Here is a 22,387-nt window from a genome sequence, read left to right on the forward strand (position 1 = left end):
GAAAAGGAATTTCATGAATTACGCTGGCTGGTGAGAGAGTTTCCCAGCTTTGCTGCTGCCATTCTTCACAAAGTATCTGCACAGCTTGTCAGTCCCCTTTGGCTGCCTCTCCCTAGGCCTAGATTGGCAGGTACTTCCCTTTATTAGCCAGAGGGACTAGCCCTTCTCTTAATTCTTTCCCAATCCTGGGTGTCTCTTTCACACTGTCAGCCCGCATAATGGCTCTTTATGGTGACAGGCCTGGTGACTTTCTATGGGAAAAGCTGGGACTGGTCCCTGCTGCTGTGCAAGGGGCATCAAATCAGGAAGAAAACACAAGAATAGAGAACTGGCAGAGACAATTACTGGTTTAACAGATCAAATACAATTTTAAAAGTAGCAATTGAGAACTTGCTTCCAACCTCAAACCCACTCGTAATAGCAGATCACATGGGAAGCAGCACGGTTACAGGACTGCATCATCTTTACAATATGCTGCGGGACAACTGCTAATATTTTGTTAATTCATTACACTCTATACCTAAAATATACAGTTCTCAAAGTAACTGTACAAAGTCTAGTTATGGTGCAGCAGCTTTCATGCCTGTGTGTTTGCTTACTTCAAATAGCAGACAATTCGTTCAAAATCAATGAATTTCTCCTGTATTGTACCTAAGGAGTTCCTTAATGCCAGAAGCTGAGACTAGTTAAATACTTCTGGATAACAAACTTCACCTGGGGGAAGTTAAGCTGTTTATCTAGCTCTACAGTGATGAGACAATTTTTACAAACAAGTCAGGAAAACTTTTTTCTTTAATATATACTGAACTTTCTCCACTTTAGTCACACCTTAGGTGGGAAATACCAGCGTCCCGGTTTTTCCATGAAAAGACTCTTTTCCCCTTCTGCTTCCCCTACCTTTGATGATCTCCCCCCCAGCAGACTCCAGTTTCCTAAGCCAGGGACAGAGACAGAATCATAATCCTCCCCAAACTGCAGTCTTTTGTACAGCAGAGTTGAGCTGAACTTCAGTTTTTTTCTACATGCATTTCTCAAGTTCTCATTATCATGAGAACTAGGCACAGTGTTCAAAGCTCAGCCTCTTGGGGTATCCTGACTCATAGCAATGATGGTCTTTGAGAACTGCTTCATGCACAGAATGAATCTTGTCCATAGAGTTTCCATTTTGAGAGACTATACCTGGTCTCCAAGCAACACTCCTTGGCAACCCAAATAATTTCACTAATCAGTAATGTAGTGTTAAGGGCAGTATTGTCCTTAATTACCCAGAACAGCATATTACATTCTAGTAGCACAGACCAGGTTTGCTGACTGTTACAGGTAAAAGGCTTTTATTTCAAAACTATCAAACTAATTAGAACTTACACATTCTGACGGTTGTCTAGTGTGTAAGGGTCGTTCCACTTGTTGAACTGACCCAGCCACAAGCTGTGGATTCACCAGGCTTCGGACCAACTGAGCACCTAAAGAAAGCATCAAAAAAAGACATCTGAATATAAATTACAGGAGATAATATTATAGGAGACTGAGCATAAGCCTGGGAGCCTGAAACCCCTGAATTCTAATCTAAACTCGCCATGTGGTTTGGACAAATAATTTAATGTCATTTGTCCTACGTAGAGGGGCAAAATGCCTCTCCACTGACAAGTGTCAGCAATGGATGAAGCATAATGAGAAATTGCACTTTGCTTTGATCACCGTGAATTGCAGCAGAGGCAAGGCTCTCTCAGCCAGCAGACATGGGAGTCCCATCTAAATCAGTGCCCACCCACTCCTCTCCCACCACTAGAAACAGTTGGGTGTTACCTGCATTACCAATGGTAGGACAATTTTCACAAAAAAACAAATAGGAAAATATTTTTTAAGTATTTTTTATCACTTATGATCCCACATCCTATGTACACAGGAATCCTAACTCCTCTCAACTTACCCCTACCTAGGTACCTAAATCACTTCTGAAATTAGAATCAAGGCTAAGGCACTGAAATACTTTTGAAAATTTTAGCCAAAGCCTTTGAGTCTTTATGAGATTAGATTAAACTACTCCACAGGGATGGACACTTTGTTAATGTTTATGAAGCGTTTTGTGTGATCATTATCATTGTATTTATTACTACCATCATGATTTTTAGTACTATTATTTTATATACTAATCAGGCAATTTAAGACAGTTATTTATACAATTCCTGACTGTGGAGTAAAATAGAATACTCTGAAACCAGACTCTGTTTCCTTCTTAAGTGATTTTAAAGGAAGTTATTCATTATGGCAATTATACAACTGTAGTTATGTTAATCACTTTTTATTTAACATCCACTCAGCTTGCCTCATTCTGAAATTTTGAACTATCAAGGTCCAGTCCTTCCTCAACAACTGCAGCCTAAGACCCCTCCTCATCCTAAACAGTCTCTCTACTTAAAAGAAATAATTTTTGCATTATACAGTAGCACCTTCACGAATCAGGGAGGTACGAAGTAGCACAGAGCGGGAAACGTTCCATTACAACAGTGACTGCTCCTGACATTAAAATTAGTGTTGTTTTTCTGGCCTGCTAAAAAAACAAGATCTCTATTATTCACAGTATGAGACTTTCCTTTCCTTTTTTCATGTCCCTGTGTGACAAAGTATTTAGCAGAAATCACATTCACTGGAACCTGACAGGCTGCACTGAGAGTGCTTCTGCTATGACCTGCTCCAAAAGGCCCTGATGGAAAATACGTAGGAGAAACCATACAACAACTGCGCACCGAAAATCTACCAACGACAAGAATACCCAATTACCTGTGGGTGCACATTTCTCACAGGACACTCGCTCTCTCTCCAATCTCTCAGTTCTAGTCAGAGGGAATTTACAAAATACCTTTCACAAACAAACCTATGAACTTCACTTCATCAACCTACTGGATACAAAAATTCATTGACTAAATATAGACATTGTGTGTCATGTATCATAAATCCAACCTGCCTAAATCTGACTCCCCATGTAAATGCTCCACTTTTTACCATCTATTCTCATTCCCTTCCCCCCCACCCTCTTGTCTCTCACCCTCCGACTACAGCTACATTCATTTCCCCCCAACTCACCTGTCTCTCACCTACTGACCACCTCAATTTACATTTTAACTGAGTGGCTTTCTCGAATAGGTACTGACCTCTGGCTGCTTTACTACTCTATCCAGGAAGAGAACAGACCTTCTGCAGATGCTTCCTCAACCTGACGAAGGGTGTTTGTGCCCAAAAGCTTGCTAAGAAGAATTTTTCAAACTATCTGAGTTGGCCTAGTAAAAGATATCAGATTTACCCAAAGAACCTTTGCCTTGTTATGACCTTGAACTTGAGGCCTCTGAGCTGTCAACCATGCGCCTTAATGTCTGCACCACCCCATGTATGTGACTGAGCATGTTACAATTCCAAATAGAGACAGGGAGAGAAGATCTTCCCAAGAGATATTTTAAGTGGGTTCATAAATAGTATATTCAGTTAACATCAATATCAGTCTATGATATCTGATGTACAAAAAGCAGCATTGTAATAACCTCAAATAAGGTTCAAATATATTAATATGTCAGTTCAAGTATATCCCCCTTTCCCACTCTAATACAGTTATATTTTTAATCCCTTCCTCCCAAAGACACCTTACTCCACTTTTCCAGTTCATTATCTGTCTCCCACACAGTTCCAAGGGACTTTGTGATCTTAACCACTTGAAGTCCTAACACCCATAGCATGCTATTTTCTCACATCTTTACTGCTATTGCACCCTCTCCGACCACTAGATTGTGCCTGGGGATCCAACGCTTGTGGCCTTAATACAACTCTTGACCATGAGAAACAGCACTTTATCACAGAGGAATAGATGCGACAAAGATCCTTATAATTCTGAGAGACGTATCACCCAAAATTCTGGATCCAGGCACCACTGATCTCTCTGTGAAAGATCTCTGACCTTGACTGTCAAAATCTACTTTCAGTTACAAAGTACTTCAATACAGACAAGGGTAAGCAACATAAAAGGAATGGTATTTGTATAATAAGGCAAATAAAGCTTAGTTTTAGGTAAGCCACCTTCTCCTTGTGGCCACAGAATGTAACAGAGTATGCCATCTGCTGTCTATTTCTCTGTAGGGCTCAGTGAACAAGAATTTATATCCTCATCCCTGTTCTGGCTGCTTTCCACTGATCAGGTGGCATGAAACAGATGAGACTGCAGTTACAGAAAGAAATTCTGAGGTGGCATGGCTGTCACAGCCAACTTTACACATCCACCAGAAGTGGATGGTGTAACCTGGTGTAGTACTGTGGTGCGATATGGGTGTACCAGTAGCTTGGACTACTGAATTATTCCAGGTAGTCAAATCCCAAACTGAAAGAAAGGAGCTGCAGAAAGATCTCACCAAGCTAAGCGAGCAGGCGAAAAAAAAAGGGAGATGAACTTCAAATACTGACAAGGGCAAGGTAATGCACATGGAGAAAAATAACTTTGAGAATACATCCACGATGCTGGGTTCTGAACTAGCTGTTATGACTCAGGAAAAGAGACCTTGGAGGCAGTGTAGATTGCTCTCTAAAAACATCAGCAAAAGGTGCAGAGGTAACCAAAAATCCAACAACATGTTGAGAATCATTAAGAAGAGAATTCAAAATAAAATGGAAATGATCAGGACTATGAGGTAGTTGCCATACCAGGACAGACTAAAAAGGCTAGGACTCTTCAACCTGGAAAGCTGAAGTGGTATATATGGATAGAGGTCTACAAAACCATGAAGTGGGTGGACAAAGTGAACAGGGAACTGTTAGTCACCAAATCCCAGAATACTAGAACTAGGGTGCTCCCACTAAAATTAGTAGGAGACAGGTTTAGAACAAAAAATAACTTTTTAAGCAGTGAATAGTTACCTTGTGGAATTCATAACCACCAGAGGTTGTAGGGGCAGACAATATAGCAAGGGTCAAAAAGGGATGAGACAAATTTATGGACAACATATCTATTAATAGCTATTGAAAAAGAACAGTCAGAGATGTATTCTCTGGCATCTCTAAACCAATTATGGATGCCAGGGAGGGTAATGAATAGAGGACAAATCACTCTAGATATACCCAGTTAAATACTCTACCTCTAAAGCACTGGTATTCAACCTCTCTGGCCCCATGGGCTGGATCAATGGCACAGGGATCGTCCATGGGCTGGATATCATGTGTAGGTTCAATCTTCTCGCCAGATACAGCACAGGGCCAGTTGGTGAGTGTGATCTGTCATGCCAGCACAACCCCACACACTGGATCCAGCAGCAGAGAAACTGGGCAGCTGTGCAATCTGCCATGCCAGGGCCATGTTGTTTGGACTGCAGGGCTCCCCACAGGCCTGGAAATTTGGTGGTGGGAGACTGGTGGCACCATTAATCGCCACAGCTCTGGAAGCAATTAATGTTGCTACTACTCCCCTACCAACGAATGTCCAGACCTGCTGCAAGCCTCATAGGCTGGATGACAACTCCATGGGCTGGATTAGGCCTGCGGACTGGAGGTTGAACACCACTGTTATAAAGCAACCACTCCTGCCACTGCCAGAGACAGGCTACTGGATTAGATTGACCACTGGTCTGACCCAGTATGCGCTTATGCTTTTAGACTTCAGTTCTGCATTCTGGTGATCCTCTGCCAGCAAACCAGTCCACAGGGTGACTATTCTTGAGGTGAAGTCATCTTGGAATCCAAACTAATCCCCCAGCTTGTCCAGGATCAAAAGAATGGAAAGATGACTTGAACACACCTTTTTGCACTCACCCATTTAAAAACTCTTCTTCAAGAGGCAACATCCCTTTTAGTGAAAGAGGGTACTTAGGAAGACATTTATGCTTACAAGGACAGCGAATGTCATGTTCTGCAAATTTAAGATGGCAATGAAGGCTGTAAAAGCAAAGGGCCTCAGAATTATCCAGTAACAACAATCACGAACAAGACTACTTTTACCTGGTACACTGTTATTTCTCTGTCGAGTTTGTTTAAATTCAGGACAATCTCTTCTAACATGTCCCACATCCCCACAGATGAAACATCTCTTCTCTCTCATTTCCCTATCATCTTCTTTCACTTCTTTTTCATCGTCTTTCTCATTCTCCTTTTTCTTCAGCCTGCACAATAAAGTTCATTAACGGTGGTGCCAAAAAAGAAAAGATCTCTGAACAGTTCTGTAATTCTTTTGCCAATGAAGTGGTAGCACACACACTAGATGTACTGGAACACGACCACCTCAGAGCCTCAAGAAAAAACGACCTCAACTTGTTCTTGTTAGGGAAGAATGGTTTGAGACAAGTTAATGAGCTTACTAGATAAATGTGCACTTAGAGCAGTTTCAGATTGGGAGAGAGCTGTTGCTGATCGGGAGTTCACAGCATTGTTATACTCAGATACATGCACATGAGTTAAATTGTTCAAACTTAAATCCTGGATGAAGCAGGGTTAAAGCTGGAGCAGGTTTACTACATCTGTATTACTATAGGCTTCTGTACACATAACTGTTATAGCATAACAGCTGCTGTCTGTAACAGCAGCTTCCCTTCCCTTTTGAAACTTCAGATATACATTTGTCTACCCCCTTTGTTGGGTACAGCATTGGTATGACTTCTCTGTAAGGCTATGTTAGCAACCTGGGCCTAGCATGTAAAAACACTGACTAATGCAAAATGAAAAAGTAACCTTCTTTCAAATGCTAACTGTTGGAAGAAGCTAGGGAGAAGGTTTGCCAAACTGGAATGAAAGTGAAGAACTGAATAAAAATCTTTTCCTATGCTTTGCTTCTTTTTAATCATAGTCAAAATATATAATCCACTATTACCATTTGTAAGTTGTGTGCTATAAAAGCAGGTAGTAAGACATGGCTCCATCTCAAAGGTTATAATCTAAACCAGGGACAAACTCATAAGGGCGGGCAGGCTGGATGAGTGGCACAGGACCAGTCTGTGTTCTGGATGCGGCCCACACTCTGTGCGCAGCCTGTGCCCTGGATTGGCTCTGTACACCACATGCAGCATGCAGGGCCAAGGCATGCCACATGTGGCATGTAGGTCTAGTTCAAAACCCACAGGCAACATGCGACCTAGATAGGGCTCTGTGGGCCAGATCTGGTCCACAGACTGTATCTTTTATATCCCTGATCTAAACAACAAAAATAATTACTAACAAAGGCTACACAACGGCACGTAATTAAGAGCAGATAATTCAAGAATGCTTTTGGCACATATCTTGCTCATTTGATGTGTGCGCATATGTGGGAACACTTCTTTGAGGAAACACTGCAAAGTGACATGTTTAGATGTATACCTGGAAGCAGAGATACAAAAAATTCTTTATTTTCTCTATAATGCAATGTTTTCCTTATCGGTATTAAATTGCCACATCATAAAACTTCTGTTGACTAAATAGGACCGTCTAGATTAAATATATTTTAATTTCAAACAACAGTTTTGCATAGTTTACCCACCTCCTCCTTTTTGGACAGTCTTTCATATAGTGACCAATTTTTCCACAGACACGGCAGCATCTATCATTAGGTGCCAGCTCCCCATCTGTCAACACTTTGGAGTCAAAGAAGTATTCCTGAAGAAAGACATAAGACTATCACACTGGAAAATGGATTCATTTACTAACATAAAACAGATGTTGAAGAGCAGGAAAGATTCCTTCAAAGACTGAAAAGGTGGTGGCACCTCCAGACTTTCACTCCTGGATGCCCTGTATTCCTTTCCTTGAGGGTGCAGACAAACAGTACTTTTGTGCTGCCTTAACATTTTTTGTGGTGGCACAAGTTACAATCAAACAGACTTCCTAGCCCCCTGTTGCACTCCAAGTGCCTAAAAATGTTGTTGTAACCAAAGGTTGTCATAATTTGTGATGCCTTGTAGGGTCCCTCTACACATGCAGGTAAAGGCGCAATGGGATCTAATATATGATCCACACAATCATGTCTCCTACCATGACACACGTACATGGCAGGGGGCATTGCACATTAGATCCCATCATGCCTTACTGCTGGTGCAGGGGGGTGCAATGCTCCCAATATACCAGCAAGAAGCAAGCTCCCACAGCTGGGAGCTTCAGCTGTGGTTGGGCCCAATGCATTCTTGGGGCTGGGAGACGCAGCTGCCATGATCTTCCAGCTTTAGAGCTGCATGAAACCCCTGAGGCTGGGAACTGCAGTAGCACCCCTGTGGCTGCTGTGACCCAGCTGGGCCCAGGCACCAGGAGGCACACAGCAGGAACCCAGCATCTGGAGCTACGGGACTCTCAGTCCTGGCACATGCAGGGTGCTGCTTCCCGGTTCTAGTATTGTAACAGTCAGCAGCTCCTGTGGCTAAGTCAGCTCAGCTGTGGGACTCCCAGTCCTGACTTGGCACAATTCTCCCATGCGACTGGGAGCCCTGTCAGCTGTCAGGGCTACTAACCATAGGAATGACCCTGCTGCTGCAAAATTAAAGCTTGATAGTAACCAGCTATAAAGTCAGTATACATTTTCAAGGTCTAACTTCATAGCTGGTTAGAGCTTTTTATGGCATGACAAATACTTTGCATGTGTAGCTGGTCTCAAGGTAATGTATAATTAACTGATTAACTGTGTGATACCTGTAACATGTAGAAGGGGCCAAACAGGAGGACATCTGATTGCTTACTGTAGGTGCTGGGAATTCCCCTGGCACACCTATCTTTCTGCCAACCCACCTGCAGACCCACCTCCACTCTTCCAGAGATGCGCCCCAAGTTAGGGTGTGGCACCTAGGGTTGCTGCCCTGCAGGACAAGGTGCCTGAAGTCTCAGAAGCAGCAGGGACCTGACCTCTTGGGGACAACGGTCCCTGTAAATGCCAGTGAAACTCCACAGCGTCTGTTTATACTCTGAGAGATGACCTGCACTGACTCCCAATACTGGAATATGCATTTATAACCAGAGGCAGTTGGGTCTAGATAGGCGTATACAAGGACTCTTCCATACTAACCCCAGCTCTGGAGTTTTAATCAAATAAAATACAGAAATACTAACTCCCCGCTCTTCTCAAATACAATTTAAATCAATTGATCTATCACAACTCAAGTGTTCCTGGGAAGCTGCCAAGGTAACACTTGCTTTCCCAATGGCCCCAATACAAATACAGCCCACTTTCCAAGAATGCGGAAAATGCCTACAGGACTGTAATTCTGCTTCCAGTACTATACTTTGCTTGGTACTTAGCCTTATGTTGAGTTGTATATATTATTAATCTCATTGTATGTCTTATGGCTATGAAAGTGAGCAAGAAAGTACAACAGTTTGCTCTGAATGTCCCATTTTGATGAACAAAGGAAAACATGTACAAGTTCTGTACAACAAACCATGTGAACTTACAGCTTCTCTTCCCACTGCTGGATAAAATGGGGTACCAAACAGTTTTCGCCCATTGATAAATGCCTTCATTATGAAATTGGTCACTGTTGAAAAAAGGACAAAATCATTGGAAAACAGAAAGGCACCTTGCTGTAAAAACTGCTGTGTACAAGTTCAGCAGCAGGCATTGAGATCTTACTTTTTCTGGAGACTCCAGCACCAAGATTATGATTCAAGTCAAAAGGATCTGTATAAAGGAGGAAAAATATGTAGGAGTTCATAAAAGTTACCATGCAAAATTCTCTTGCATTTTATGAATATATGTCCATGTTGATTGGTCCTATGGTAAGTATATTCATAGCATAGGTGGGAGAAGATAACTCTGGGTTACAGTTATATTAAAAGTTAAGAGTTTGTTTTCCCATGTGTGTACTGGCAAACTGAACTCTCAGAAGCATTAACCAGGGTTTGCCATAAGATCCAATAAATCACCAGAAGAGATCCCTTAAACAACTGCGTTCTTCTCTTGCTAGGTAACAGAACAGAAATCCAATAAAGTACCTTCAATGGCAATGCATTTGGATGTCCACTGTTTCTCAAAGGTGGTTAATAGTTTCTTCTGCCGAATGCTGATCACATATTCCTTGAAGTCAAATTCTTCAGTGTAGAATCGCAGCAACCCTAACCAGAGTTCTCCTAGTGATTCAGTGTTCTTTCCAAGAGAAGGCAAACGCTTTTTCTACATGCAATTTAAGACACAGTTTATACAGGTACAACCAACAAAGTACTTTCCTGCCCCTAAGCTATACCATAAGTAGGAACTTGTCTACATGGGACAGTTATAACTATATAAATTAAGGTGTGAATTTTAACCTCTGTAGTTATAGTGATCTAAGTCCCAGTGCTGCACTCTCATGCTGATGGAATAGAGTTCTTTCCTTGTTGAGCTTGTCGCTCTGGAAGGCGTTTAAGCTAAACCTGTCCCTCCCCAAAGCCATTTATTTCAGAATAATGGAAAGTTACGTTGAAATAATTATAACAACTTAACTATACTAGTAAACTTAGACTAGCATAGCTGGCAAAACTTCCCCACATAGACAAGACTGATGCTTTAGTGAACACTTTGGAATTCGAATATTACCAGTTCTTCCATGTCATCAAAGAAAAAGGCATTCCACCCATCAACCATTCTCTGTGGAATCTGTTTTCCATCAAATATCTGCAGCATAGAAGAACAGTTACATTTCCATTAGTCAGTGGCACCTTGGGTTCAAGTAAATGTAAACTAGTTGTAAAACAGCTCGTTATGATATATTTCAAAACAGTTTATTTCAGCTGTAGTTTGATATGTTTGCATGGAAGCACAAAGAAAATATTCCGATGCCATTTGAATATAACTGAATGCAAGCAATCCTACTCCTATATCAAATATTTTGGTATTTTACTTTTCTTTTCTTTATGACTATGAAGAAATGCACAAAGTCATTCCATCTGGTTGCAACCAGCTGCTCCCTCTTCACTAAATTCTCAGGTTAAGCAGACCATAGCGGACCTACTTATTTTCAGCATAATTTCATTATACAGAGGAAAGATTTGAGTAGAACTTAAATGCACTCCAAGAAGTAGCCAGGCAACAGCTGTCTCCAGAATCAACTGGGGTCTCAGCTGGAGCAGCTCAGACACTTGTATGCAGTGAAGAGAAAAGGCAGGCAGGGATAATTCTCACAACTAGATTATATGCAAGGAAAGGAAGGCGATTGCGTCAGTGTAGTTCATTCCAACTTGAGGTGCAATGGAGGTATAGGTATTATTTTATTAGAACAATTCTCAGCACTTAGAAAACACCAATTACTAAGTGCTGCATAAATATTTTCCAGTTAAATTTTTTGTCAGCATCTCATCAAGAAGGCAGGGAAACTTCTCCCTTCTTTGACAGATGAGAAGTTGAGTCAAAGCACTTAAATTCCCTGAAGCTATACAGCAAATCAATGACAGAGCTGGACTTGGAATCCAGGGGTGTCGAGCTCCCAGCTCCTAATCACCACGCATCCTTTCTGACTGATTCCTTTCCTTTTCCCTATAGCCAAACCCCAAGAAAGTGAATGCAACAGCACAAACTAGATACAATATACACTCCTAGTTTTCCTGCAGTTTTCTCAATAAATCTGATCTATACTACAAAGTAGAATTTAGGAAAAGGATGATGAAAAGCAACCCAGCATTTTTAATTGTCTTGCTAACCCAGTGGTGCTCAACCTTTAGTCCATAGGCAAGATAAGTATTGGGGCTAGTCTGTAAGCAGGTTGTTTGGGCCTTGAGTGGCAGGATTGGGCCTGGATCAAGCCCCACACTGCCTTTGCCTGACCCTGCACCCCAAGATTGGGCCCTGTGCACTGAGATCAGGCCCTGGCACCACCCACACTAGTCCTGTGCACCCAGATTGGGCCCTATGCCATCTTGCACACCTGATCTAGTGCACAGGGCCATGCTATCTGGCCCCTGGGACTTCCCATGGGTCCAGAAATTTGGCAGCATGGGAGCAGCCACTGCTCCCCCACTGCCAAATTTTTGGACAGGTGGGGATACGTGACAGCTCTGGGAGCTAGATCTGGCCCACAGGCCAGAGACTGAGCATGCTGCTCTCACCCACAGGACTAAGGGTTCTTGTATTTCATTTAGAAAAGGGAATATAATTTCTTCCATTACTTCTTCCCCAAAAACCTACCTCCTGAAGAACTGGGATAACTGGTGGGTTTCTTTGTTGTAAAAAGTACAACACCATAAGGATATAGGCATATGAAGACAAACTTCCCCTTGATGCATCTCCGATGTCACAGCGCTGAAAAACAAACAAACATATTTTACAGGATTTACCAAATAAAAATTAAGCCACCAGATATTTAATTATAAGAACCATGGCACTGAACAAAGACTCGAGCATTAGCAAAAAAAAAAAGAAGTTTCATAACTACTTCACAAAGTCTAAAAAAGTACATGTCCACACATCCTGTGATAGCTGTCAAGAAATCCAGGAATAAGATCCGACCGATCCATAAACCTGCAATGGTATCACGGAGATACGTCTTCCCAATTCTAAGGTACAACATGCTTTTGGGATTTTTTCACCTTTCATTTCGGGGTGTGGGGGGGTTGGTGTTGTTGTGTTTTTTTTTTTTTTAACTGTAATGAATTTTCTTTTCTTTTTTTTATATGAAATTATTTTCTAATATCATTTCCAGCTTATACTTCACAGCATTAGGCTAGGCAGGGCTATCCAACTGGCAGCCTTTGTGACCTATGAACTTTTAATCTGCAGCCCCAGTGAGTCACCTGGCTGCAATTCTCCCCGGCTGTCTCTTGGCTCCCCACTCCCTTCTTTGGATGCAGCTTTGTCCCTATACCCTAGGGAGAGGGAAGTAGGGAGAAGAAAGATAGGGACTAGGGGAGAAATTGCATCTGCATGGTGCAGCAGTGGGGAGGGAGGTGCACTTGCATGCAGTATAGCATGGGGTAGTGTCTGGGTGGTGCATCTGGTGCAGCCCCCAGGGTTGTAGAAGTTGGACACTGGACAGCCCTGGGCAAGGGCATAACATCCCAAGAGATAAAACCAGAAGCTTACTCTCCTTTTTCAGTCTGTGTGAAATAAAAAAGTAAACCTTAAACAAAGGGAACTACCACATTCAAACTCGAAGAATGTCAAACTTAGTGTTATTAATAGTACAGATAAGGACATCCAGTTAAAATCATCACATTTAATATCCTACTGTTACTTCCAAGACATTTTTGAAAACCTAAATATTTGCAATTGTATTTAAAAACCCAAACTTTTGATTATGTAGTAACTGGTATCAAAATGGAAGATTTTTTTAAGTCTGCTATAGAAAAACAGTAGCAGTATTTCTTGTGACTAATATCTGAACTCAAGTGCTAACAATGGCCTCCAACATTAGGAAATGCAGGGCAAATGCATAGACTCTCAAACTCTTTCCCCCTGGCTAGGATACAAAAAACTTATTGGCAGTTTACTTTGATATAAAAGCATACACATGTTAATGCACTTACTAGAGGTGCACCAATACATTGGTCCATACCGTATCAACATCAATAAGAGGAAAATCGACTTAATTGACAACCGGCTTTTTTTGGCTGATGTGGCCCATAACATCACCGATAAATGCTCCATGCATGTGTGCAGGCGTAGCGTGCACACGGCTAGGAGTGAAGCCTGGCAGCATGGAGATCAGCGTCCAGCTTTTAAGCCTGTGAGGTAGGTGCACATCGAGGTCCCCAGGGAGGGAGGGAGTGGGGCTGGGTTTGGAAAAGGGGCAAGAGCAGGTGCTGCCCAGCCAAGGCAGGGCACAGGGTGGAGCCACAGGCGGCTCATCTTGAGGGCAGCTCCCGCTGTTGTATGGGAAGGCATGGGGGGGCAAGTGCCCCCTGGATTTGTGCATGGGGTGAGGGCAGGATGCTTACTTGGGGCCAAGGGCTGCACTGGCCTCTTCCTGGTAGTGGGGCTGAGCTGGGGCTGCACTTAGGGCAGGCAGCAGTGGCGCTGGGGGAGAGGGAGGGGCTATGTGGTGGCCACAGCAAATTTTGGGGTGGCTATAGCCCACCCTTCCAGCACCACCGCTCACCCCAAGTGCAGCCCTGACCCAGCCCCGACCCAGCCCCTGCTGAGAAGAGGCCAGCACAGCACCTGGACCCGAGCCAGCAGCCTGCCCTTCCCTGTACTCAAATCCAGGGGGAAACATGTCCCTCATGCCTCCTCTGGGGTGCATGTAGCGGTGGGCGCCATGCCCTCTGCCCCCTCCAGATGAGCCACCCACAGCTCCTTCCCATGCCCCACCCGAGCTGGGCAGTGCCTGTCCCTGCCTTAGCTCCCTCCCTCACCATGGGGGCCTCGATGTGCCCCCTCCATGCCCTTTCTTCCTCACAGACCAGCCAGATACTACTCTCCAAGCTGCTGGGCTGCATATCAGCAATCAGATCAGTATTGGCCAATATGGCCGATTAATAAATTGGTTATCAGTATTGACTGAAAAAAATTAAGTCTTTTTCAGTGCACCCCTAGCAACTACCACAGCAATATCTGTAATATGAATCTAAGACAAAATTGTCTAATTGGTGGTCTGTATGCAGTACCCTGGAAGGTTAGCATATGGCACATGGGCTTCCACCCTGACACCACTCCCTGCCCCAGCAGCTGGGTTCTTTGGGCATCCCTTCCCTTCTCCAGCATCTACTTCTTGCCTCCACTCTTGGGGAGCAGGGAACAGTAGCAGGAAGGGTTTGGGGTACCAAAGCAGTGCATGCAGCAGAGAAGGGGGCCATGCTGCTCAGCAGCCAAGAAAAGACCTGGGTTGCTGTGAGAGAGCCCCAGCCCGAGGCCGCCCCGGTGTGAGAGAGCCCCAGCCCCAGGCAGCCCCGGGAGCAGTAAATCTGGCCCGGCCACGCGCGGGAAGGTGCGACAGCAGCGAGACTCAGGGCAAGATCGCGCCCCAACCGCCGAGTGGGTTTGGCTCGGGGGGGGGGGGGGGGGGGGGGGGGGGGGGGAGCCCCACGCGGTGCCTCGTGGCACCTGCCCTAATTGTCTTCCCCAGGTGCGCCAGGGTGCCAGCAAGCTCAAAAACGGCGCCGGCACAGGGAGGAGGAGGACCGGGAGAGCCGAGCCCCGGCGGAAGCTCAGAGCGGCGGAGGACGGCAGGCCCGCGTCCTGCGAGAGCGTTCTGGAGCAAGGGTAGGGCCCCACAGGGGCAGGACATGAGGGGCGAAAAGCCCCGAGGGCCATTCAAAGGATTCTGAAGGCTGGGGGTGGGGAGTTGCCCTCACCCCAGCACCGGCCAGAGTGCCGGGCAGCCAGAGGCGTTAGGTTGTGGACCCAGGCCGTGGTGCAGGGGGCAGAGCCTCACGAGGTAACAGGGGCTCTAGCCTCAAACTGTGAACCCCAACCGGGGAACGAAGGTCTCCAGAAGGAGACAGATGGGACTCAAAAGGAAACCGGAGCCAGCCCCGGCCAGGAGTTGGCAGAGCAGCTCTCGGGACGCTAACTGTACATTTTTTGCTTTTGAGGAGTTGCCCACCCCAGCGGACGAGAGGAAAGGTGGGCAACCCGGACTTACTCACAGAGGCCCGGGCGAGGGTGTAGGGGAGGCAGGAGCCCTCAAGGACCCAAACCGGACCAGACGGGAGGTCCCGCTTTTGGACGTGTACATGCCAGGGAATTCACTGAACCAAAGAAAAACAACATCGAAGTCGTGGCAGGAGGACCTGGCAGGAGCATACCCGGAGCGGGGGCCACACCGGGGAGGTAGAGCGAGCCTACAACGATCCACGGGCACCTGTACCAGCACCAGCGCGGTCGGACCCGCGGACAGTTGCCTGCACAGCAGGTAGGCACCATATGCAGGTGGGAGGGGGTGTTACCTCTGCAGCAGCATGGAGCTGGGCTGCCTGTGCTGCCCTAGGGAGGAGCGGAGGAGGAGAGCTGTGCCCACAAAGCAGGAAAAGTGGCTACATATGTGACTGGGGCTACGGGATGTGTGCCACCTACATGGTGAGTGACCCCTAGGGCTGGGACCCCAGGTTTGCGACCCCCAGCTGCCTAGAAGTTGGACAATCCTAATCTAAATATTTTGTTCATTAATACATAAAAACTTTTATCCCAGTTTTTATAGACAGAAACACTTAGTTAAAACAATCTGAGTCATTTGTAGAAGGCCACTAGAGGAAAATCCAAGCCAGAGGAAGTCAGGAATCACTCCCCCCGCCCCCGGTCATGGGGTCATGGAATCATAGAAGATGGGTCAGAAGGGACCTTGTAGATCTTCAAGTCCGACCCCCTGCCTGGGCAGGAGAAAAGACTGGACTCAAATGAGTCCAGCCAGGTAGGCATCAAGCCTCTTCTTAAAGACCCCCAGGGTAGGAGCCAGCACCACTTCCCTTGGAAGTTGGTTCCAGCTCCTAGCCGCCCTGACCGTGAAGTAGTTCTTGCAGATGTCTAATCTAAATCTACTCTCTAATAATTTGTGTCCATTGTTCCTTGTCATGCCAGGGGGTGCTCGGGGAAACAGTGTCTCCCCCAAACCCTTCTGGTCCGCCCTAGTGAGTTTATAGACAGTCACCAAGTCCCCCCTCAGCCTTCTCTTGTGGAGGCTGAACAGGTTCAGGTCCCGCAGTCTTTCAATGTAGGGTCTGCCCTGTAGTCTGCGGATCATGCGGGTGACCTCCTCTGGACCCTTTCAATGTTGTCCACATCCCTCCTGAAATGGGGCGCACAGAACTGGACGCAGTACTCCAGCTGTGGCCTGACCAGCGTCGCATAGAGGGGCAGGATCACCTCCCTGGCTCTACCTGAGATGCACCTGTGGATGCACAACAAGATGCGGTTAGCCCTGCCAACCGTGACCTTGCACTGTCGGCCCATGTTCACCTTGGAGTCAATAATGACTCCAAGATCCCTTTCTGCCTCCGTGCTCTCAAGAAGTGAGTTTCCCATTCTATACGTGTGCTGCTGGTTTCTACTGCCTAAGTGCAGCACCCTGCGCTTGTCAGTATTGAAACGCATCCTGTTTATGTCAGCCCACTCCTGTAACCTATCCAGGACTTGTTGCAGTCTTTCCCTCCCTACTAGCATGCTCACCTCACCCCAAATTTTGGTATCATCAGCAAATTTAAACAGGGTCTTCTAAAAATGTAACTAGACTGTCCAGTCCCTCTTAGGAAATTCATTATTGATCCTGATAAAATACAGTGGATCCTGAAACACGTTCTAGAGCAAAGTCAGAAGCAGATTTCATGGTACCCCACTGGAATACAGCACAGTAGCTGCTGATACTGCAGTACAGCTTTATATCAGTAATAAAATATATATCCCATTAGTGTTTCCATTAAAATACATTAATAGAGCCAATTAAATGGTGGAGAATAATAATGAGCTGGCTGTGTGCCAAATCATTTACTGTTTATTTCCAAAAATCTCACTGCACAAAACAGTTACTATTATGCTTCATTACAAGATTATGAGAGAGACAAGCAGCTTTCTTTAGCTGTAAAATTTATCAGCTGGATGCACTAGTACATTCTGAGCCAAAACTTGTTAAGCTTTTTGTAATTGCAACTGGCTTGAGCTCAAGAAATGACTTTTTTGGAATAATCAGCCTTCCAAGAAACAAAGACGGTTAACCAGCCAGCAGAAGGCATTAGAGGCCAGCTTCTATACTGGAATACGTGTCTGTAACATGACTGGCTTCAAAGGAAATAATATACATTTCTGGGGTCAGAATCTGTTTCTAAGACTTGACTATATCAATATACATGGCCACACAGGACATAAGCAGCTTAAGAAAGGTTGTTTGTTTTCTTAGGCATTAGCACATGTGAGGTGTTTTTTAGGACAAGGACCATCTAGCAGGGAGCATAGTTTCATACAAACAGGGATAAAAGCCATGTTTTCATTTGATATTACCTTAGCAAAAACTTTCATTGTATATCCCAAGTATTGTACTCTAGGATCAATAGCTGCATATGTAGCCAGCATTCTTGTGTTGTGCTGTGCCTGGAAAAAAAGGAGTCAGACAAGAATTAGAAAATAGTTCTCAGTTTAGTTTGCAATTCAGACACAAGGATTGTAAGGAGCCAAATTCTGAGTGAGGTAGAGTCTCTGCTCACTTAAGACTTACGCATCACTTCACAGGGACTGCATAAATGCAACTGAAGGTTAAATTTAGACCAGCATTTTGTAAAACTTATCACCTGAAAATACCAGCAGAGTAATCAGTTCAAACGTGACATCACTCTAGGACAGATCCTGTCCCCACCTCTGCTGGTGCAGAGGCTTTAAAAGGAACAGCAGTACAATGCAAGTCAGGAACTTGGGAGCCACACAGGGATCACGCTGGCAAAAGTACCACGGGGACTACAGCAATAACAGCTCCATTTCTGCCTAGCTAGTTCAGCTAGGAGCTGGGCTGAGAACCTGGACCTAGTTGATTAAAATATTTAAAACAATGATACATCATTATCACTTCTGACTCAGAAATACTGCCCCAGTTAACTTCCGAGTCCCTTTAACTGTTTAGACTTCCCGGTTTACTGTCTGTATAGAACAACCCAGAAAAGAGTGCAATTTGTTTTTACGGAAACTGATACTCACCAGTGTATTGTATAAACTGATGTCTCCCTCTAAGCCGCTCCGTCGGTGTTCAAATTTTACTATAGGCACTTTGGCTGTTGTTATAGGCAAGATGTTTCTTAAACCTGAAGAGGCAAGACTTCAGTACATAAAACATGCCCATAAATATTAAGTGTATAAATAAATACCGGTAATCATCATGCAAAACACACTTAAACCACATACCTGGATGCTTCTTAAGGATTTTTGCCAAACCTTCAATGATTTCTTTACAATTTAGTTTCTAGGGGAAAAAAAACAAACAAGTAGCGAAGTCTGAGCTATTAAATATAGATCCTATCCTAACAAACAAGCTTAATGCCAAATACTGTATTTCATGGAGCAAACTTTGTCTCCACAAGCAACAGAGTGCCACTGGTCACTCTGCACTAACTCCCCATGTGAGCCTTTTCTGCGCACTGCAAGTGAATGTCTGTGCGAGGCAAAAAGCAGAAAAAGTGACATCACACCTAACGTGCCCAAAGAGTACTCCAGTGGGGTGTTGCCGTAGCGTAGGTGGCACACTGTAAATTCACAGCCTACCTACCCGAGTAGTAAGTGAAACATAAATCTGTCTTCATTTTAAGAGTATTCATTGTACAGTGTGAAACATCATTTTCAAAAAAACCTCTCACCTCTGCATTTTCATGGCCTTCCAAAGTCATGCAGATATCCAGGTCACTGTCCCGGAATCCAAATCCATTCTTTGAAGAGCCAAATAAGCAAAGTCTAGCCTTGTCTAGCCAAAAGAAGAGACAGAAAGTGTCACAGGAAAGTTGTTGATTTTGCCCGTTTGTATAACTTTTTTTTTTTTTTTTTTTTAAATAGCTGCTTATTATAGTGACTTGCTTCACTGGGGCGGGAGGCTGGGAATCCATTTTCTGTAATACACTAAAGGGGCTTTAAAATTAGTTTTTACTGGATACCTCCAAGACTTCCTGTTAGATAACAGAGGAAGCGAGGACATTACATTCATTTGTACATGCAGTAGATAAGGAATTAAAACACGAGTGATTTTTTTGTTAGCCCAGTGCATTAGAGATTTGCTAATTAAATAATAATTTTGACATATGCTGAATTGTTTTATTATAATACAATGTGGCGCTGGCTTTGATTGATCTGTTTTGGAATATACACAAATAATTTTTCTTTTTTTTTTTTTTTTTTTAATAGTTCAAACATGCACTTTTCCTGGCCTTGCACACCGCTTGTGCTGAGGTCAGGATGCCAACTGTTATTTCATTTACACCACTGCAGGTCTCCTTCATGCTAGCATCATTAGAAAGCAAAAGAAAAAGGGCAGAAGGCTCAAGATCAAGCTTAACTAGCTGCAGGTTTATTTATGGATACACAACAAATAAAGACATTTCAATCTTAAACAGGACAAATAAGTAAGGTGGAGCACAGCGATATCTTCTAGACTACTGGAAGTTTAACAGCAAATTGTATATTGTACCTGATATTACATACCATTATATTCCTTTCGAATAAATCTTTCCAAACTTGCCAGAATTTGTTCTCTGTTTTGTTGCTCAGATAAAGGAGGTGATAATTCATCTAGCGAAAAAACAGGAGAAAAAAGTATGATGTAACATTCTGCTAAATTTTTTACACCAAACAGATCATCATTTCACAGATTAAGGTACTTCCTAACACTATTTCTCTACGAATAGTTAGTAAAATGTATTTCTGAACTTTTTTGTATTAGTCAGTGCTGACAGCATTTTATTTTGGGGCTTGAGCCTGCTGATATTACTCAGACAAAACCAATCAAAGGGGACTTTTCCTAAATAGGAACAGCAGAATCAGGCAAACGCTGAGGCAACTTTACTGGGCACAGCGACACCTTAAGAACGCAAGCCACTTATCTCCAAAACCAGTGAAAAACTCGAGATGAAAGTTCTTCCTCAAACTTATTCTGGGACAAAATTCTAGACTGACACTTCTATTGAAATCAAACAGCATGACAAGAAAATGCAAACGCGGGGCAATTTTTATTTTCAAGGATGTGGATGTAACTTAACGTCCTTCTCCTGAAATCAGCAGAGCTATTACCTACGTATATGGAAACAGAAGTTAGCTCTATAGAAATTATGACTGGTAGCACGATAAAAAGTCCCAACTATCCCAACAGTAGCAGAGTACTTACCAAAGCATCTCTTACACACTAGATCAAGTATTTCCCGAAATCTATCCGTCATTGGTGGTAGTGGTTTTAAATCAATTTTCTTAAAATCCTCTGGGCAGTCATTTTTGGAATGGCCATCCCGTTTGCAGATGCTGCATACTATAGTTGGAGGCTATTCAATGAAATAAATAAATTAAACGCTTAATTTATGGTATTTCCACACATCCCAATACTATTTCTATACAAGTTTGGGGCAACCTAGAGCATTTGTAGGGTGAGCAAGGACAGTGTTCATACAGAGCACAATACAGAAGCACCCTCTGACATATCACCTTCAGGTCCCAGAGCTTAGAAAGTCCACCAGAAGATAAAAATAAGCAAGGAGGCCAGAGAAATGGGAACAAAAATTCAAAAGGTTTAAATTGCACAAAAGTAGAGTTAGATTTTTTTTAAACAAATGCACAAAACAACTTCCTCAATAAGAACAGAGGAGCAATGGAACAATATGCCCAGAGAAGATGTGAAATCTCCTTCGTAGCAGGTTTTCAAGAAGAAGCTAGACAAGTATTTGCCTGGGGGGGTTTAGGTATAGCACATCCTGTATTTATGCAGAGAGTTAAGACTAAATAACATTTGAAGTCCCTTACAACTCTATGCTTCTGAGATTCAGTTTTATGTTTGGTAACTTCAGAAATCAATTTATTTTAATGTACGCAATGGGGAAGGTAAGGAATCCTTTATTCATAGGTCTCAGCTTCCAACAATATTTAAGTACACAAATGATCGCAGCTTGTCTCTCAACTTATTTCAGCCAATTTGACTATCGTGACCAGCCAACATTTTAAAAAAAATTTTTAAAAAATCACTGATTAAAATATAGATATATATTAGTTCCAAAAAAGATTTGAAAAGTTAAAAGTATCCCTTTAACAAACTGGACTTTTCAACCACAACAAAACAGCAAGCAGCGATCCCAAATATTTTCAATTATCATAATCAGGAAAATATATATATTTCTACTGCATAGCTATCAATCACACCAATTCTAGTCCATTAAAGCCTTCAGTTCCATAACATGCAATATTATCCCCCCAAATGCCATGTTACGAGGCATACTGAGATAGACGGTAGAAAAAAAGTCAGCATGCCAAGGGAAGAGGATAATTAAGAGGGAGCATGACAAAACACAATTCTTTAGGAATGTATTAGTGAAGGCGCTGCAGAAATCATAGTGCTCCTAATACAGTTTTTCAGAATTAAAGGACCAGTTTCCCTGAACTTCAATATAATTCCTCTGGTGACAGCCAAAATAAAGAGATCTGATCAAACCAGAGTCACTGATCACTTTCGTGACCAGGACTTTTGTCTCTCAGAACTCCTAGGATTTTGGCTTGATGAAAACCGATTATTATCAATTTGCTCCCAAACATCTAATTAGCAACACAAAGTCGGCAAATCTCTGACCACTGTACTGGCAGGTCTTTTCTCTACTTACTCATTTATTATTTCACTTTATACCCCTTCCACCCAGAAAGGCTCAGAGTAGCTTACAATAAATTATAACAACCCACAGATAAAAGGCAGACTCCCCAAATGACACGCCAACATTTTAGAGCTTCACTCCACTCCACCTACCAACTCCTACTACCCCAGCTATTATGCAGGCACGCAAATCCTCTGGTCCATCCCAACCACACTAACATCTATGGGGGCATCTCCATTTATGCTTTACTGCA

General features: G+C 43.5%; 1 protein-coding gene across 17 annotated transcripts in view; it reads right to left on the bottom strand.

Moving 5' to 3' along the window:
* The window catches only part of TUT4 (terminal uridylyl transferase 4), an 85,970-nt gene that overhangs the window by 6,952 nt on the left and 56,631 nt on the right, over nucleotides 1-22,387 (bottom strand). For all 17 annotated transcript variants that reach the window (XM_090047632.1, XM_090047624.1, XM_090047627.1 and 14 more), the window contains 14 exons: nucleotides 20,673-20,823; nucleotides 19,994-20,080; nucleotides 19,159-19,262; nucleotides 18,710-18,767; nucleotides 18,506-18,609; nucleotides 17,819-17,908; nucleotides 12,080-12,193; nucleotides 10,496-10,573; nucleotides 9,916-10,093; nucleotides 9,554-9,601; nucleotides 9,376-9,458; nucleotides 7,481-7,596; nucleotides 5,971-6,131; nucleotides 1,366-1,463 (listed from right to left, as the gene is read on the bottom strand). In XM_090047632.1, coding sequence (XP_089903758.1) covers nucleotides 1,366-1,463; nucleotides 5,971-6,131; nucleotides 7,481-7,596; nucleotides 9,376-9,458; nucleotides 9,554-9,601; nucleotides 9,916-10,093; nucleotides 10,496-10,573; nucleotides 12,080-12,193; nucleotides 17,819-17,908; nucleotides 18,506-18,609; nucleotides 18,710-18,767; nucleotides 19,159-19,262; nucleotides 19,994-20,080; nucleotides 20,673-20,823 — 1,470 coding nt within the window. The remainder of the gene's footprint in view (nucleotides 1-1,365; nucleotides 1,464-5,970; nucleotides 6,132-7,480; nucleotides 7,597-9,375; nucleotides 9,459-9,553; nucleotides 9,602-9,915; nucleotides 10,094-10,495; nucleotides 10,574-12,079; nucleotides 12,194-17,818; nucleotides 17,909-18,505; nucleotides 18,610-18,709; nucleotides 18,768-19,158; nucleotides 19,263-19,993; nucleotides 20,081-20,672; nucleotides 20,824-22,387) is intronic.

The sequence above is a fragment of the Crocodylus siamensis genome, chromosome 5 (assembly GCF_052110815.1).
Source record: "Crocodylus siamensis isolate JL-2025a chromosome 5, ASM5211081v1, whole genome shotgun sequence".
NCBI lineage: Eukaryota > Metazoa > Chordata > Crocodylia > Crocodylidae > Crocodylus > Crocodylus siamensis.